The sequence below is a fragment of the Osmerus eperlanus genome, chromosome 7, assembly GCF_963692335.1.
Source record: "Osmerus eperlanus chromosome 7, fOsmEpe2.1, whole genome shotgun sequence".
NCBI lineage: Eukaryota > Metazoa > Chordata > Actinopteri > Osmeriformes > Osmeridae > Osmerus > Osmerus eperlanus.
The window spans coordinates 1,401,688-1,419,872 of record NC_085024.1 but is presented as its reverse complement, the minus strand read 5'-3'; the positions used below and the strand labels follow the sequence as shown (position 1 = coordinate 1,419,872).

General features: G+C 49.5%; 1 protein-coding gene across 4 annotated transcripts in view; it reads left to right on the top strand.

Annotated features, from left to right (window-relative positions):
• The first annotated feature begins 2,840 nt into the window (after positions 1–2,840).
• Positions 2,841–18,185, top strand: part of LOC134024047 (mannosyl-oligosaccharide 1,2-alpha-mannosidase IC) — a 140,354-nt gene continuing 125,009 nt past the window's right edge. The window contains exon 1 of one of the 4 annotated variants that reach the window (XM_062466433.1): positions 2,841–4,377. In XM_062466433.1, the coding sequence (XP_062322417.1) occupies positions 3,829–4,377 (549 nt within the window). In that variant the 5' untranslated portion in view covers positions 2,841–3,828. Of the gene's footprint in view, positions 4,378–13,303; positions 13,386–13,443; positions 13,465–18,185 lie in introns of those variants that run through there. The other 3 variants (XM_062466434.1, XM_062466436.1, XM_062466435.1) reach the window with 3 other exon arrangements.

The window sequence follows — 18,185 nt, the reverse complement described above, 5'->3', positions numbered from 1 at the left end:
TGCTCTTCACCCGGTCTCTGGAGGAGGGGAGCCCTCACTGGACTGCTCTTCACCCGGTCTCTGGAGGAGGGGTGCCCTCACTGGACTGCTCTTCACCCGGTCTCTGGAGGAGGGGAGCCCTCACTGGACTGCTCTTCACCCGGTCTCTGGAGGAGGGGAGCCCTCACTGGACTGCTCTTCACCCGGTCTCTGGAGGAGGGGAGCCCTCACTGGACTGCTCTTCACCCGGTCTCTGGATGAGGGGAGCCCTCACTGGACTGCTCTTCACCCGGTCTCTGGAGGAGGGGTGCCCTCACTGGACTGCTCTTCACCCGGTCTCTACTAGTTTCTCAAGAGTTGTTCCTGGTCTTCTCTGAGGGTGTAGGCTGGCTGTGGGGGCTGACCTGTGGGTGCTGGCCTGTGGACACCTGCCTGTAAAGGAAAGATGTGTGTCAGTGCTGCTGGAGGCCAGGCTGGCCTGTGGACAGCTGGGGTTCTCTAAGCTCAGGCTGGCCTGTGGACAGCTGGGGTTCTCTAAGCTCAGGCTGGCCTGTGGACAGCTGGAGTTCTCAAAGACGGTTCCACCGTTGACAAACTGCTGGAAGAAGCCTCAAGGTCATGTTACCAAGGTTACAGACCTGTGGGAATCTAGAAACAGACAGTGCCACACTCACATCCTTCCCCATTTCAATAAACAACTGAATATACCATCTAAATCATACAGTCAATTAAAACACTGTGAATCAATAATTGACAGAGAGCCCTCGGAGCAGCTATAATGCATCTCTCCATGATCCAGCAGGGTCACTGTCGAGGCCGTGTTGAACGTGTCATGGCCAGCTAACATGCTGCACATGTGACAGGCCTTCAGAAACCCCCACACACACTCCATAAACACCCCCCACAGGCCTGCAGCAGCCCCCCACACACACCACACACACACCACACACACACTCCCCACGCTCGCAGATCAGGCCTCGACGCAGTGATGAAAGAGCTTCGAAGCTCAAAGCAAATGCTTGTGTTCAAGGACACAGATCTGCCTCTGCGAGCACAGAATCTCTTTGTGATGAAAAATTGATGTGTTTGATTTCACCTCTCCATTGTAGCAGTGTGAGCAATCACATTCATCCTTGTGGCGTTGTCCTCTCTCTCTCCCTGCCTCCAGCAGAACCCTGCCTCCAGAAGAACCCTCTACCTGACGAGGGAATCTAGGTTGTTTCACAATAGCAGTTTCTTCCAGCTGAATAAGAAATTATGAAGATAATCAGCATGTTTGAGAGAGAGAGAGAGAGAGAGAGAGAGAGAGAGAGAGAGAGAGAGAGAGAGAGAGAGAGAGAGAGAGAGAGAGAGAGAGCTAGCTTGAGACGTTAGCTTGTGACGTGTCTTTGGTACGAACCTCAGTAATCCACAACAGTTCTGACTGTAGAGCTGAGATCCCTGATTTGCTGCTGTATGTGTGTGATGACGGAGATGAGTAACTACCTCACCGTGCCAGCAGCCCCACCTGACTCCCCCACCATGTGCAGAGCACGCCTGGCCTCAGGTGAGACGTCCTGCTGGCTGTCCTCCAGCAGACAAGTGATGCTATGAAGCATCTCAAACACAGGAGACGTTAGCTTTATAGCATCTCAAACACAGGAGACGTTAGCCTTGAAGCATCTCAAACACAGGAGATGTTAGCCGTGAAGCATCTCAAACACAGGAGACGTTAGCCGTGAAGCATCTCAAACACAGGAGACGTTAGCCGTGAAGCATCTCAGACACAGGAGACGTTAGCCGTGAAGCATCTCAAACACATGAGACGTTAGCCGTGAAGCATCTCAAACACAGGAGACGTTAGCCGTGAAGCATCTCAAACACAGGAGACGTTAGCTGTGAAGCATCTCAGACACAGGAGACGTTAGCCGTGAAGCATCTCAGACACAGGAGACGTTAGCCGTGAAGCATCTCAGACACAGGAGACGTTAGCCGTGAGGCATCTCAGACACAGGAGACGTTAGCCGTGAAGCATCTCAAACACAGGAGACGTTAGCCGTGAAGCATCTCAGACACAGGAGACGTTAGCCGTGAAGCATCTCAAACACAGGAGACGTGAGCCGTGAAGCATCTCAAACACAGGAGACGTTAGCTGTGAAGCCTTCACATCTCAAACAGGTCAGATTACAGACTACTGCCCTGCCAGATCAATATGAGGAATATGAAACTCTGACCTTTGACCTCAGGTGGGGGAGAGAGGAAGAGAAAAGAAAGACAGAGACAGATTTTCTGCAAGAGTATCCAGTTTCTCAGTAGGTGTGTGGATATTGCTTTGCTCTGCTCATCTGTTAATGGGCACCGCGTGAGTAATTGGGACATTTATCTTGATTGTTTCCAGACAACAGTAACTCCACCAATCACCAGGACTCCCAGCGTAGGCCAGACCAAACTTTGAAACTCTTACTATGGACAATGGATTGTTCTGGGTGTAGAAAGTGATGAAAATCAGTCTGCTTATTTACGAACCCCAAACAGTGAATCACAAGGAGGGTATAAATGCCACGGTGCTCAAGAACAATTTCATTTGGATTCGTTTGCACTTACAACTGTAATGTAGCCTTTCAAGAGTTTGATATGAAAGCGTCGCTAATTCAGATTATTTTCTTCTTCTGTCAGTGTCGATAAATATCCCATCCACCCCCTCGTGTATCACTAGTCATATTTTATAGAACGACCACCCTGCGCGCGGCGTTCCGTTAGACATCCGTATCTGTCAGTATGTTCTCCGGGAGATTCTCGTGCATTTGACAGGGTTTGAGTAAACTGCAGAGGAAAATCTCTCAAAACGCCGACCAACCCGCTTGGTTTTTACAGCAGTGGGCGCTTGAATCCTCCCTCCTCTCTCCCTCGCGCCGCTGAGCCAGTGGGCAGACGCGGTACAGCAGAGTGCGCACGAGAGGCAGACGGCGGGTGGGAGACGCCGTGTTTTGATGGGATATCGAGACACTATTTGACGTTGAATTGTAGCCGGAATTGTATGTTACGGATTTAAACATTTCGTACGTCCGCCAATTCGCGGTTCGTTGTTGCTTGATGGTGTGCGCGGTTTGCTGAGGCTACCGACGAGGAAGAGGAGCCCGTTCAGTTTCCTAACGGTGGGCGACATGACTAAATATGCGTTTCCAGCCATTCATCAGTCTACCGTGATGGATACAAACCTGTAAACTCGTGATCCATGCGACTGCTGATTATTTGTGACATGCAACGGAAAGCACAGGATAAACGGACCCGCTGTAGAAATGCTCCCCGCTCCAGTCGACCATCCGGCGATGTCTTATTAATGATTTTGCTCAACGTGGAATAATGAAAAAGGGAACAACTTGAACTGATTCCGTGGCGGATGCACTCCGTAGTCTAATCTTTTAGGACTGAATTCCACACAGCTGGTAGTTGGGAATATTTCAAGGTTTGGTTCTGTTTTAAACCATCGTATTGCAATGTCCTAAAGGTTTGGGCTTGTGAAATTTGAAGTGCAATCTCTTCAAATGTATGACGGGGAGATTCGTTTAATTGTATGCACATAATCTTGCGTTTTACGTTTTCGATGTTAGATATTAAAACAAACGTGATTGCTAAACCGTAGCCTAAAGTTAACCTTTACCGATGCATATTGAGCCAACAGCCATATAAGGAGAGTTTGGGGTTTACTCAGAAAGAGACAGGGGTGTGTTTTCAGCCCTGCATATCAACTTTTTACACATGCAACAAGCACACAGGGGAGCTAATAGCCGAGTTGAGCAGTGCCCAACATTTGCATCACATTTTTACTGATCCTATTAACCTAAATCCTCCCACCCCAAAACACTTTAAATGTTTTTCCGAAAACTGCCCGGTGTGTCAGCATCGGGCATGGGTCTTCGTTTATCCCAGAAGTTCGTGTTTCTCCTCTTTCTGTCGGGGCTGGTCACCCTGTGCTTTGGGGCACTGTTCTTCTTACCGGACTCTGTTCGTTTGAAACGGATTTTTCTGTCAAAGACGGAGACTCAGCCGGTTACGGTGGGTTCGGAGAACGATGCTCGAGAGCATCGAAAGGGATCAAAAGACCAGGATCATCTTCGGGGTTTAACGTCGCCAAAGGGCGAGACGAGCACGAAGCTCAAAACCCGTAAACCTTCGGTTTCCTACGAGTTGAAACCGGAGGACAGACTCCCGGGCAGTAAGGCCCAGGAAGATAGAACTCTGCTGAGGAGTAAAACGGAGTCCGCCGCGGAGAGGGTGACCTCCTCGGATCACGGAGCCAGCACGGATACTCGCGACTATGTCAAGTTCAAGAAATGCCTGCTGAAAGCGGCCCCGGGCACGGAGCCGGGGACGGCAAGCGACCCGCAGACTCTTCTGCGTCGGGAGAAAGTGAAAGAGGTAAGTTGTTAAAACAATGTCCTTCATAATGAAGAATCCTTTACATGGCAATCCGAGGTTTCTCAATAGCCTATGTCAAAATAGTCAAGCATGTGTCAACAACAAACAAGCACGAAAGCACAGCATCAGATCATCGATTATGTTGTGACCCAGGGCTTTAGAAGTTACATAGTGATGTTTCTGTCCATGTCCATGTTGTGTATCGTCTCTGAATTGACGGTGTCATCAGTTACGGTATCTGTTGTCTCAGTCCAGCTCAGGGTCAGCTGCTCACGCGCTCCTGGGCGGCCCGCTAGCTGCAGATACGCTAGTGACGCTTCGGTGTAGCTGTGTGTTTCTGTGTCGTCAAATCAAATCAAATTTATTTGTATAGCCCTTTTTACACGCAAGCATGTCACAGAGGGCTTCACATATGCCCATAGAACTGCCCCTCAACCAACCTAAACCCTCAAGGAAGACAAGGAAAAACTCCCCAAAAAACTCTCAACAGGAGAAAAAATGGAAGAAACCTTGGGAGGAGCAATTCAGAGAGGGATCCCCTCTTCCAGAGACGGTTGGTGAGAGAGAGGAGCAGAACACAGGCTAAACATAGTCATACAGTGTCGATGGGTTTTGAAACACCAAAATCTATTGTTCAACTTTATAGATGTAGGACAGGACCGGGAGACTCGCGACCAGGTCCAGCGTTGGCCGACCGACGACCAGGCAGGTGCTGACAACTCAAACCCCCCACACCACAAGGGATGTGTGTGTGTGTGGGGGGGGGGGGACAGAGAGAGGAGAGCAGGGATTAGAGAATGCCAGGAGCAGCTAACAGTTACAGTCATAATAGAATGAGATCCCCACCGGTCAAGTGTGGACTGGTGCAGCAATTTAACAGAGCAAAAAAGGGGAATTTGATGCAACCCCACACACCAAGACAGCGACAGCCCCCCTCGTTTGGAACATGAAATCTGTTCCAGGGGAAGAGAACTCTAAAATAAGTTATACTTATAGAATAAAGATGGTGTCGTGTGTGTTTATGACCCTAACTGTGCGCCTGCTTGTGCAAGTGTCTGTGTGTGGAGGCTGAGTGTGTGTGGATGTCTGTGTGTGAGCCTTCTTGTGTGTGTGTGTGTGTGCGCGGTCCAGAATGTGTGTGTGTGTGTGTGTGTGTGTGAGAGAGAGGGTCAACATACACACTCGGACCACACGGACACATACCCCCCCCCCCACCACACACACACACACACACACACACACACACACACACACACACACACACACACACACACACACACTATCTGGTGTGAGATAGGAGCTTGGAGAAGCTTTCTCTCTCCCTCTCTCTGTCTCTCTCCCTCTCTCTGTCTCTCTCCCTCTCTCTGTCTCTCTCCCTCTCTCTGTCTCTCTCCCTCTCTCTGTCTCTCTCCCTCTCTCTGTCTCCCTCCCTCTCTCTGTCTCCCTCCCTCTCTCTGTCTCTCTCTCTGTCTCCCTTCCTCTCTCTGTCTCCCTCCCTCTCTCTGTCTCTCTCTCTGTCTCTGTCTCTCTCCCTCTCTCTGTCTCTCTCCCTCTCTCTGTCTCTCTCCCTCTCTCTGTCTCTCTCCCTCTCTCTGTCTCCCTCCCTCTCTCTGTCTCCCTCCCTCTCTCTGTCTCTCTCTCTGTCTCCCTCCCTCTCTCTGTCTCCCTCCCTCTCTCTGTCTCTCTCTCTGTCTCCCTCCCTCTCTCTGTCTCCCTCCCTCTCTCTGTCTCCCTCCCTCTCTCTGTCTCCTCCCTCTCTCTCTCCCTCTCTCTCTCTCCCTCTGTCTGTCTCTCTCTCTCAGGGTTGCCAGTGGGCTGCTGATGTGTTTCAGCTCCTTGATGCTTCTAGACGTTTCCCTTTGTTTCCATGGATTCAGCCTTTTTGCTCCCTGAACAATCCTGGAGGTTTCCCCTGCCAGCTTAGGCCTCAGCTAACCCTGGGAGTGTGTGTGTGTTCGGATGTGTGTGTGTGGTGTAAGCCATGTGCAGCTGGAGCAGATTTGTGCCGTAGCCAGATGAATGACGCACCACAAACACCACAGATGAACAGAGCAGAATTAAATGTTATTGTCTTTGCAGAATCGATGTACATTCACTACATACAGTCTGTGTTCATTCTACACATTCACTAAAACCTAGTAAGGTATTAATACATTCACTCACAACTGACACACACTTGATAAAGCCATAAATGGGTGGATGGCAGAACTGCAAATGAACAGAAGTACAAAGGACCCCCCCCCCGACCAACACACACAGAGTTATCAGCCTGTTGCCCCCCCCCCCTCCATGCTCCTGGCATTTGGAGGCATGGCAGAGTGAGGCAGGAAGTTTGGAGGCAGGTCAGGGTGAGGCGGGAAATTTGTAGGCAGGGCAGGGTGCGGTGGGAGGTTTGGAGACAGGGCAGGGTGAGACAGGATGTTTGGAGTCAGGGTGAGGCAGGAGGTTTGGAGACAGGGCAGGGTGAGGCGGGAGGTTTGTAGGCAGGGCAGGGTGAGGCGGGAGGTTTGGAGGCATGGCAAGGTGAGACGGGAGGTTTGGAGGCAGGGCAGGGTGAGGCGGGAGGTTTGGAGGCAGGGCAGGGTGAGGCGGGAGGTTTGGAGGCAGGGCAGGGTGAGGCGGGAGCAGACGCGGCCTTACCTATGTTTCACCCGTTTCAATTGAAACGGGCCCCGCCCTCCAAGGGGGCCCCCAACAGACCAGCAAAAATCGAGCTATGAGGTTGTGAAACGAAGGTTTCTGCTCCTATAAAAGCCACAAGTCCGTATGAAATCAACCTTGTTATTTGCGATCTTCTGTTATACTACATTACCCACAATCCTAAGCAAAACAACACTGACTGACGTCTCTCTGATTGGTCGAACTCACGGTTACCATGGCGAAGTTCACTGCGACCGGCTTAAGCGGCTGTCAGCTCTCGCTCAGATATCAATTGAGCACGAGGTGACAAAATCGCTGGACAAAGATGAACTTATTAGGGCATTCTCAGCAATCAAACACAGAAGGGTGGGTTTCTAAAAAGGGCTCAGGTGAAATCTACGCCTGCCGCCCGGTGAGCTGCATCCATGATGGTGCTGAAGTAACGCGGAGCCTCCAGCATCGTTGTATATAGTTCGGTTCAGTCAGACACTTTTTTTGTGCTTTTGTTAAATACTTCAAGTTGAGGGGATGTTTGAGCAGGGTTTTTTTTTAAGTCAGCTGAGCCCAGACAGTTGAAAATATACTGCGCTAATACTGCTAAGTGCGTGAAAGGGCGAGGCTTATTCAAACGTAAAACGCTGTGTAATTGTATAAAACTTAGTTTTAATCAAATAAGGTTGGATTATTTATATGTTGAGCTGCCTGTTAGCTGAAAGTGCACGCAATAAAATATTATTGATGCAAACAACAGGAATCCTTACTTTTTCTGCTCTATTATGTTTATGTTTTATGTGGGTAGGGCCCCATATTAGTTATTGAAACGGGCCCCCAGATGCTTAAGGCCGCCCCTGGGCGGGAGGTTTGGAGGCAGGCGAGGCGGGAGGTTTGGAGGCAGGGCAGGGTTATTGCGGCTCATTGGGTCCTCTGATGTTCTACTTCCTGGTTGGCTCCTGAACAGCAGATCTGAGGAGAGAAGGGCTGTCCCTCCCTTTGCCTGTTTAAAATGTGAGCAGACACTACGCGCAGACAAGGTCCACACCAGAGCATGTGTAGCTGCCTGCTACACATGCAGGCAGCTACACATGCTGCCTGCATGTGCCTAATGATAGGCAGAACAAACACTGTACAAAGACAACTGTACAAGCACACAGACACACACAGACACACACACACACAGACTTGGCATTTTCTTTATCAGTCTCAACATCACACACATCAAAAGAGAAGCGCTTCTGTTGTTCTGCATCTCTGCTATGTTGAAGATTCTCTTTTGGAGCTTCTGAGTTTAGTCTGGAAGTGTTCCTTCCACAGCTCTGATAGGGTGCACTCTGCCTGGTGTCCCTCCCCTCTCAGCTCAGAGGGAAACTGCTGTGTTTCCCTCTGAGCCAGCAGAGCAAATGTCAAATGCTGGTGTTTATCACATGAGCCAATTACTGTCCCCGGCCTGGAGACGCTGGCCTGGGTCTGTATGAGAGCTGTTGCTGCTCCTGGAACACCGATCTGGAACACTGCTGTAGTCTGGAACAATGATCTGGAACCCTGCTCTGGAACACTGCTCTAGTCTGAAACACTGCTCTAGTCTGGAACACTGATCTGGAACACTGCTCTAGTCTGGAACACTGATCTGGAACACTGCTCTAGTCTGGAACACTGCTCTAGTCTGGAACACTGCTCTAGTCTGGAACACTGATCTGGAACACTGATCTGGAACACTGCTCTAGTCTGGAACACTGCTCTAGTCTGGAACAATGCTCTAGTCTGGAACACTGCTCTAGTCTGGAACACTACTCTAGTCTGGAACACTGCTCTAGTCTGGAACACTGCTCTAGTCTGGAACAATGCTCTAGTCTGGAACAATGCTCTAGTCTGGAACACTGCTCTAGTCTGGAACACTGCTCTGGAACACTGATCTGGAACACTGCTCTAGTCTGGAACAATGCTCTAGTCTGGAACACTGCTCTAGTCTGGAACAATGCTCTAGTCTGGAACAATGCTCTAGTCTGGAACACTGCTCTAGTCTGGAACAATGCTCTAGTCTGGAACACTGCTCTAGTCTGGAACACTGATCTGGAACACTGCTCTAGTCTGGAACACTGATCTGGAACACTGCTCTAGTCTGGAACACTGCTCTAGTCTGGAACACTGATCTGGAACACTGATCTGGAACACTGCTCTAGTCTGGAACACTGCTCTAGTCTGGAACACTGCTCTAGTCTGGAACAATGCTCTAGTATGGAACAATGCTCTAGTATGGAACAATGCTCTAGTCTGGAACACTGCTCTAGTCTGGAACACTGCTCTGGAACACTGCTCTAGTCTGGAACACTGATCTGGAACACTGCTCTAGTCTGGAACACTGATCTGGAACACTGCTCTAGTCTGGAACACTGCTCTAGTCTGGAACACTGATCTGGAACACTGCTCTAGTCTGGAACACTGCTCTAGTCTGGAACACTGCTCTAGTCTGGAACACTGATCTGGAACACTGCTCTAGTCTGGAACACTGATCTGGAACACTGCTCTAGTCTGGAACACTGCTCTAGTCTGGAACACTGATCTGGAACACTGCTCTAGTCTGGAACACTGCTCTAGTCTGGAACACTGCTCTAGTCTGGAACAATGCTCTAGTCTGGAACACTGCTCTAGTCTGGAACACTGCTCTGGAACACTGATCTTGAACACTGCTCTAGTATGGAACAATGCTCTAGTCTGGAACAATGCTCTAGTCTGGAACACTGCTCTAGTCTGTAATACTGCTCTAGTCTGTAACAATGCTTTAGTCTGGAACACTGCTCTAGTCTGGAACAATGCTCTAGTCTGGAACAATGCTCTAGTCTGGAACACTGCTCTAGTCTGGAACAATGCTCTAGTCTGGAACACTGCTCTAGTCTGGAACAATGCTCTAGTCTGGAACACTGCTCTAGTCTGGAACACTGATCTGGAACACTACTCTAGTCTGGAACACTGCTCTAGTCTGAAACACTGATCTGAAACACTGCTCTAGTCTGGAACACTGATCTGATCTGGAACACTACTCTAGTCTGGAACGCTGCTCTGATCTGGAACACTGCTCTGCTCTGGAACACTGCTCTGCTCTGTTTTCTGAGCCTGTTGTAGAGTCAGTAAAACAGCCTGTCAGATTCTCCAGCAGGAAAAAGCGGTGACACGGGTACAGGAGCAGGAAGTGTAACAGCGGAGCTGTTAGCTTACATCCTTTGTGCTCCCACAGCAGTTTCTCCTGTGCTGCCTTTGTGTTGAGGCACTGGCTGCAGGCTACGACTGCACTAGCTTGCTCAAGAGGAGAGTGTGATTGTGTGCTTTAGAGTGTGTGTGTGTGTGTGTGACGATGTGTGAGAGTGTCTGTGTGAATGCATATGTGTGAATGCATATGTTTGTGCCTGTGTGTGTGTGTGTGCATGTGGTGTGTGTTTGTGCCTGTGTGTGCATGTGGTGTGTGTGTGTGGGATCTTCTCTGAGGGCCTTCCTGACACGAGCGTGTGTGTGTGTGTGCCCTGCTCTGGGGGCCTTCCTGACACACGAACAGGTGTGTGTGTGCCCTGCTCTGGGGGCTTTCCTGACACACAAGCATGTGTGTGTGTGCCCTGCTCTGGGGGCTTTCCTGACACACGAGCATGTGTGTGTGTGTGCCCTGCTCTGGGGGCCTTCCTGACACACGAGCATGTGTGTGTGTGTGCCCTGCTCTGGGGGCCTTCCTGACACACGAACGTGTGTGTGTGTGCCCTGCTCTGAGGGCCTTCCTGACACACGAGCCTGTGTGTGTGCCCTGCTCTGAGGGCCTTCCTGACACACGAGCGTGTGTGTGTGTGCCCTGCTCTGGGGGCCTTCCTGACACACGAACGTGTGTGTGAGAGAGAGAGTAGAGAGAGGTAGGAGAAATAAAGAGAATTCCTAGGAGAATATTGAAGTACGCTGGTTCAGCCTCATGTGGATTATAGACATGTTCCTGTCATAGGTGTGTGTGTGTGTGTGTATGTGTGTGTGTGGGGGTTGTTCAATAAATACCAGCTGTGCAGTGAATTGAACGAGAGAGAAAGTCAGAGAGAGAGATGGAGAGATGGCGAGAGAGATGGAGAGAGAGACAGTCAGAGAGAGATAGACATAGAGAGTCAGAGAGAGAGAGACAGAGAGAGAGACACTGCAAAAAAGGTCTGCTAAAATACAAGAAATTAACACTCAGCTCATCCATGAGTGAGTGTTTGTGTGTGTGAGAGAGAGAGGGGGGATGTGTGTGTGTGTACGTTGAGAACACCAAGGGATACCCTGTTTGCCGTTTCGTAAACATCCACAGCTCGGCTGAGAGAGAGCGCTTCGTCTCTCCTCCTCCCATCATCCTCTCCTCCTCTCCTCTCCTCACATCATCCTCTCCTCCTCTCCTCTCCTCCCATCATCCTCTCCTCCTCCCATCATCCTCTCCTCCTCCTCTCCTCTCCTCCCATCATCCTCTCCTCCTCCTCTCCTTTCCTCCCCTCCTCCTCCTCTCCTCCCATCATCCTTTCCTCCTCTTCTCCTCTCCTCCTATTTTCCTCTCCTCCTCCCATCATCCTCTCCTCTCCTCCCATCATCCTCTCCTCCTCTTCTCCTCTCCTCCTATTATCCTCTCCTCCTCCCATCATCCTCTCCTCTTCCTCTCCTCTCCTCCCATCATCCTCTCCTCTCCACCAATCATCCTCTCCTCCTCCCATCCTCCTCCTCCCCTCTCCTCCCATCATATCCTCCTCTCCTCCTCCCATCATCCTCTCCTCCTCCTCTCCTCCCATCATCCTCTCCCCTCCTCCTCTCCTCCTCCTTTCCTCTCTTCCCATTATCCTCTCCTCCTCCCATCATCCTCTCCTCCTCCTCTCCTCCCATCATCCCCTCCTCCTCCTCTCCTCCCATCATCCTCTCCTCCTCCTCTCCTCTCCTCCCATCATCCTCTCCTCTCCTCCCATCATCCTCTCCTCCTCCCATCCTCCCCTCTCCTCCCATCATATTCTCCTCCTCTCCTCCTCCTCTCCTCTCTTCACATCATCCTCTCCTCCTCTCTTCCTCTCATCTCCTCCCATCATCCTTTCCTCCTCCCATCATCCTTTTGCTCCTCTCTTCCTCTGCTCTCCTCCTCTCCTCTCCTCAAATCATCAAATCAAATTGTATTTGTATAGCCCTTTTTACAAGCAATGTCACAGAGGGCTTCACATACGCCCATAGAACTGCCCCTCAACCAACCTAAACCCTCAAGGAAGACAAGGAGAAACTCCCAGGAAAACTCATTGAGAAATAATGGAAGAAACCTTGTGAGGAGCAGTTGATTGAGGTCTCCCCTCCTCCAGAGACGGTCGGTGACAGAGAGGTGCAGACCAGAGGCTAAACATATTCATGCATCAAGAGTAGAGAGTAAAATGTGCAAATGGAAACACAGATATCCATAGTTCCAACTCAGTCACATGTCAGTTTAGGCATTGGGAGGATCGGCACAGCATCACAGGACAGCATGTACATCTTTCCTCTCCGCCTCTCTTCTCCTTTCTCCTCTCTCCTCCTCCTTTTCCTCCCCTCCATTCATCAGCAGCAGATGTAACAGGGGGGGAGGTAGGAAAGGGGAGAGGGGGTGGGGACGTGTCCTAGATTTAACCTGCAGCCGACTGGTGAGAGGCCTGGTTCCTGCTCCAGCCTGCCTGATGCATGTAGCAGGCAGGCTCCCTGACCTCCATACCTTTCTGCTTTCTGTGTGTGTGTGGTGCAGCATGTTGGTGTGTGTGTGTGTGTGTGTGTGTTGGAGTGGAGCCCTGCTCTGGTGGAATGTTTCAGACTGCTGTGGTTGGTTTAAAGGGTTAAGGAAGAACTGAATAATTGTCCTTTAAGCGTCTGTCCCTTATCCCTGCCCCCCTGCCCCTGCCTGAGGTTGTGGCCAGGCGTGGAGTAATTATGATTAACTACACCATCATGTCACATTTCTGGCCCACGCCACCACCATTTACTGTAATGTACTTTCCACTGTGATTGGTGCGTTCCCATAAAGGTTGCCCAATCAGCATCAGAAAGATAGAGGCAGGGAGAGGGGGTGGAAGACCGGCTATGTAAACATATTTTGACCAAGTTCTGGTATTTGGAGGTGGGAGGCGGGGGAGAGGGTTAATGGCCGTTTGTCTGCTAGATAACATCAGTTCTGTTTTTGTGGTCATGACAGGAGCGGTTGGGGAGGGGGAGGGTAGTTGCTGTGACTGACGGCAGCTCTGTTGTTACTGAAGCGCTCGGATGAGCTAGCTTCCAGCGCTAACACGGCTAACCGAGCGCAAACCGTCGTCAAAACAAACAGCCGGGGCTCGTTCTGCAGCAACCAGACACTCTTTTTTGTAAACTTTACGAAGGAGGTAACTTATAACAACTTCCTGCAGGAAGGAGAAGGAGTGTTCTGAGTGTGAATGAGAAGCAGCTGGACAACTCATGACTGTAAACATGAATCCAAGATCTTGAGAAATTTGTATAAAGGCCATTGTTTGCGCTCTGTCTCTGTGTCTCTGTGTCTCTGTGTCTCTGTGTCTCTGTGTCTCTGTCTCTGTGTCTCTGTGTCTCTGTCTCTCTGTCTCTGTCTCTGTGTCTCTCTGTCTCTGTGTCTCTCTGTCTCTGTGTCTCTGTCTCTGTGTCTCTGTGTCTCTGTCTCTGTGTCTCTGTCTCTGTGTCTCTGTCTCTGTCTCTGTGTCTCTCTGTCTCTGTGTCTCTGTGTCTCTGTGTCTCTGTGTCTCTGTGTCTCTGTGTCTCTGTCTCTGTGTCTCTGTGTCTCTGTGTCTCTGTGTCTCTGTGTCTCTGTGTCTCTGTCTCTGTGTCTCTGTGTCTCTGTGTCTCTGTGTCTGTGTCTCTGTGTCTCTGTGTCTCTGTGTCTCTGTCTCTGTGTCTCTGTCTCTGTCTCTGTGTCTCTGTGTCTGTGTCTCTGTGTCTCTGTGTGTCTGTGTCTGTGTCTCTGTGTCTCTGTGTCTCTCTGTCTGTCTCTGTGTCTCTGTGTGTCTGTGTCTCTGTCTCTGTGTCTCTGTGTGTCTCTGTGTCTCTGTGTCTCTGTGTCTCCGTGTCTCCGTCTGTGTCTCTGTGTCTCTGTGTCTCTGTGTCTCTGTCTCTGTGTCTCTGTGTCTCTGTGTCTCTCTCTCTCTGTGTCTCTGTCTCTCTCTGTCTCTCCCATCTCTCTCTCTCTCTGTCTCTGTCTCTCTTTGTCTCTCCCATCCTCGATCCTGCCGGTGCCTGCTGAGACTGTGATGTTAGCAGTGTGCAGCATTTTGCTGTTTACCGTCCGGGGGCAAACGTTTGTTTACTGTCGAGGTCACGCTGGGTTCAAGAACAACGGCAACTCTGTGGCCTCTGAAGGGGCATTGCACTTGGAGACACACAGGAAGTGAGGGTGGGATGTGCCCACCTTTGTGGTTAGTGTGTGCGAGTGTTTGAACTTGTGTGTGTGTGTTTGAACTTCTGTGTGAGTGTGCGCATGTTTTGAACTTGTGTGTGTGTTTGTGCGTGTTTGAACTTGTGTGTGTGTGTGTGTGTTTGAACTTATGTGTGTGTGTGTGTGTCTTTATTAGCAGCTGGAGCGCTAGGGCGCCAGCTGTTACCATGGCCTGTTACCATGGCCTGTTACCATGGTGAGGATTGTTCGTTGCCGGTCCTAGTTCTTACAGGGCCTCAGTCCAGGACCTGGCAGCCAATGGCTGGCCACCAAGAAGAAGTTCGCCTAGAGTTCAAACGTGTCTAATTCTTCCATGGCAACGCACGCCTCTTTTAGTTGTCTCCCATTTGCTTCATGGTGCAGCCTAATCATATTCATACATGGTCCATACTGTCCTGTACATCCGGTTGTAGCGGGGTTTGCTCGTTTAAGATTAGCAATACTTAATTTATAATAAGTATGTAGTTCTTAGGGGCACCACCTCTTATTTGTTAAAGGGACAGAGGAAACCTTATTGAATAATATTGAATAATAGCCTTCGTAATAATCAGTCTAATCTTAAGTAGTGAATTCTATGAAAGTAGAGCAGATCAGATAACGTGAGGGATAACGCGAGTATTATAAACAATGATTTATTTAAGGAAATGTAATTATAATGAACAAATACCAGAGAAGTTATAGGTTAGTTGAAAGTGAGTTGAGTTGAACTGTATACAGTAGGTCCTAAACTATGATGAGGGTTGGTACAAGATGGTAGGTTGAGAGCGCGTGGGGAGGGGGAAGGGAGAGAGAGAGAGATAGGCTTCATGGGAGAGTATGTTAACTAATCCTAACGAAAGTTAGGTTAAATCATTTGCAAACTAAAATCAAACGTAATTAAATCACAATATGCCAATGTTCACAAGTAAGAAATGTAGCAATATCGCAGTTACTGTTGTCAGTTTTAAGTCAAAGTTCCGTTCGTCGTTGTCAAACGGTTAGAGCAAAGGAATCTTTCGTTCAAGTTCCTAGTGGTCCAGTGAGTTGCTGATTGAGAAGGATAGGTCAGATGTGTCGCGAACACTTCCAGTGAATCCTTGCGAAAAAGCCAGGATTGCTTGTGCGTCAAGGTTTTATAATCCTTGCGAAAGGGGGGTATCCTTTTGGAGGTGAACTCTTTGATTGGTCAGTTACTCCCACCTGGGCGTCCATCCTGAGATTGACGTATGGGTGTGAAGTGGTTGATAACTTTTCAGAGTTCAGCTATTTCAAATGTCCATGTATTGCTTATACTTCAAAATATAACAATACAACATTAATAAATGGTTTAGTTTGTAGATTCGAATCATTTTGATATCAAGATTGACTGATTTATCATAACAGGAAAGGAAGTTACATTAAAACATCAAATTATATCAACACAGCATTAAAGGGAAAGCATACATTATAACACATCAACTACTGTCATTGAAATAGTGTCCATGAGCCATGTAGTCCTTGAGAATATGTTTGTAAATCCAGAAAAGTTAGTTCTTCCTTAAAATCCTTTGTCTCCATACTGTAAGGCCATTTTGGTCTACCTTCTGACCCCATGCTGGGCCAGAAGCTTTGAAGCTCCTGCTCTGGAGATAAGGACAAAGGGGGAAAACCCCCTTTCTCCTTGTCGGGGGTAGGGGAAAGGTGTGATGGTACGTGGTTTGTCTGTTGGCTCTGCCCCACGGTCCATACTGTCCTGTACACCCGGTCCATACTGTCCTGTACACCCGGTCTATACTGTCCTGTACACCCGGTCCATACTGTCCTGTACCCCCTGGTCCATACTGTCCTGTACACCTGGTCCATACTGTCCTGTACCCCCAGGTCCATACTGTCCTGTACACCTGGTCCATACTGTCCTGTACCCCCTGGTCCATACTGTCCTGTACACCTGGTCCATACTGTCCTGTACCCCCTGGTCCATACTGTCCTGTACACCTGGTCCATACTGTCCTGTACCCCCTGGTCCATACTGTCCTGTACACCTGGTCCATACTGTCCTGTACCCCCCCCCCCCCCCCCTCAGGCTCTCCACGACATTCCAGAATCTCATTTCCATAAGAATTCCATAAGCTACAGAGACTCTCTTCCATAAGATACAGAGGGCCTCATGTACGTACATTTGCAAACGTAGCGTTATTAGCGCCGTGGCCAACCCGCAGATTGTGCGCACGCTGTGATACTTCAGTTTACGTTGTGTTTACGAAACCTGCAGGTCATCGGGTAATCAGCGCCTTTCTACGCCCACTATACCGTACATTGCAAATTGCGAAACAAATACGCCTGAAGTGGGTGCAAAAGCGTTATTACATGAGGCCCAGAGACTCACTTCCATAAGCTACAGAGACGTCAGTGAGCTGAAGACCCCTGCTGGGGAGACAGATAGCTCTATCCCTCCTCTCCCTCTCTCCCTTTCCCTCCCAGCTCTCTCCGTCTCTCTCTGTCTCACTCTCTTCTTCTTCTCTTTCTCTCTCTTCATTCTCTCTCCTCCATCTCTCTCTCTCTCTCTCTCTCATCCATCTCTCTCTCTCTCCCTCTCTCCTCCATCTCTCTCTCTCCTGCCTCTCTCTTTCTGTCTCTCCCTTTCTCCTCTCTCTGTCACTCATCCCTCTCCGTCTCTCTCATGCCTTTCTGTCTCTCCTGTCTTTCTCTTTCTCCGTCTCTCTCTCTCCCAGCTCAGCACTTTCCAGAGAGAGCCTTAAAAGAGGAATGTTCTCTTGTGGGAGATCAAGGTTTCGTTGTTGTTGTTCTGGCTGTACTTTGCTGAGTCGTCTCTCACACAGGAAGCAGGAACTAGACTCAGCTGAGTATGTCACCATCACGGGGTCAAACAGTCCACTTCCTTGGTTCCTAGACATTTGCGAGGAGTCTAGATTGGAACTAAAACTCCCCCCCCCACACTTGTTTGATTGGACGGCGTTTGAGCTAGAAGGAAAATAATAAGAGTTCTGACTCGTGGAACAAGCTAGTGTTTCATTTTTTACACCCCCTCCCTCCACTGCTCCCCTCCCCACCTCCCCTTCCCCCATCTCCTCTCTAGGAGGTCCAATGCTCTGCCAGAGAGCTGGGAAGCTCCCCTCCACAGCCCTATTATCCAGACACACCAGCCAGCACCTCAGGTCGCCCGATGCAGGGAGCTGAAAAGCATGAAATTGTACACCGTTCTACATTTCCCCGAAACTTCAGACTTAAGGAACAGAGAGGGGAGCTCAAGCTGTATTTCAGCTCCGGAAGGTTTTATTTCCTCCTGAACTACAGAACTGTCGGATTGTAAACAAGGTTGTCTGTAACCTGAATGCAGAATGAAGACAAGCCTTCCTCACTCAAGTGTGTGTGTGTGTGTGATTATCGTTCCCCTGTCTCCCTTTCACAGGTATGCAGTCATGCCCTGAGGCAGTGCATTCTGGGAGATGGGCCTGTGTGTGTTAAACAGCCCTGCCCCCTTGGGATATAACATGTAAACACACCCAGGGGAGAGGAGTGTGCATGTGTGTGTATTAGTACATTTTAAATTGTATTTATTTAGCAGACTCTAATATCCAAAGCGACATACAAATAGTATATATTGCATATGTGCATATATACTGTATGTGAGTGTTAGTGTATATGCCATAATGTTTTTTTTGAGGACGGCTCTCTCTCTCTGACTCTCTCTCTCCCCCTCTCCCTCTCTCTCTCTGACTTTCTCTCTGACTCTCTCTCTCCCCCTCTCCCTCTCTCTCTCTGT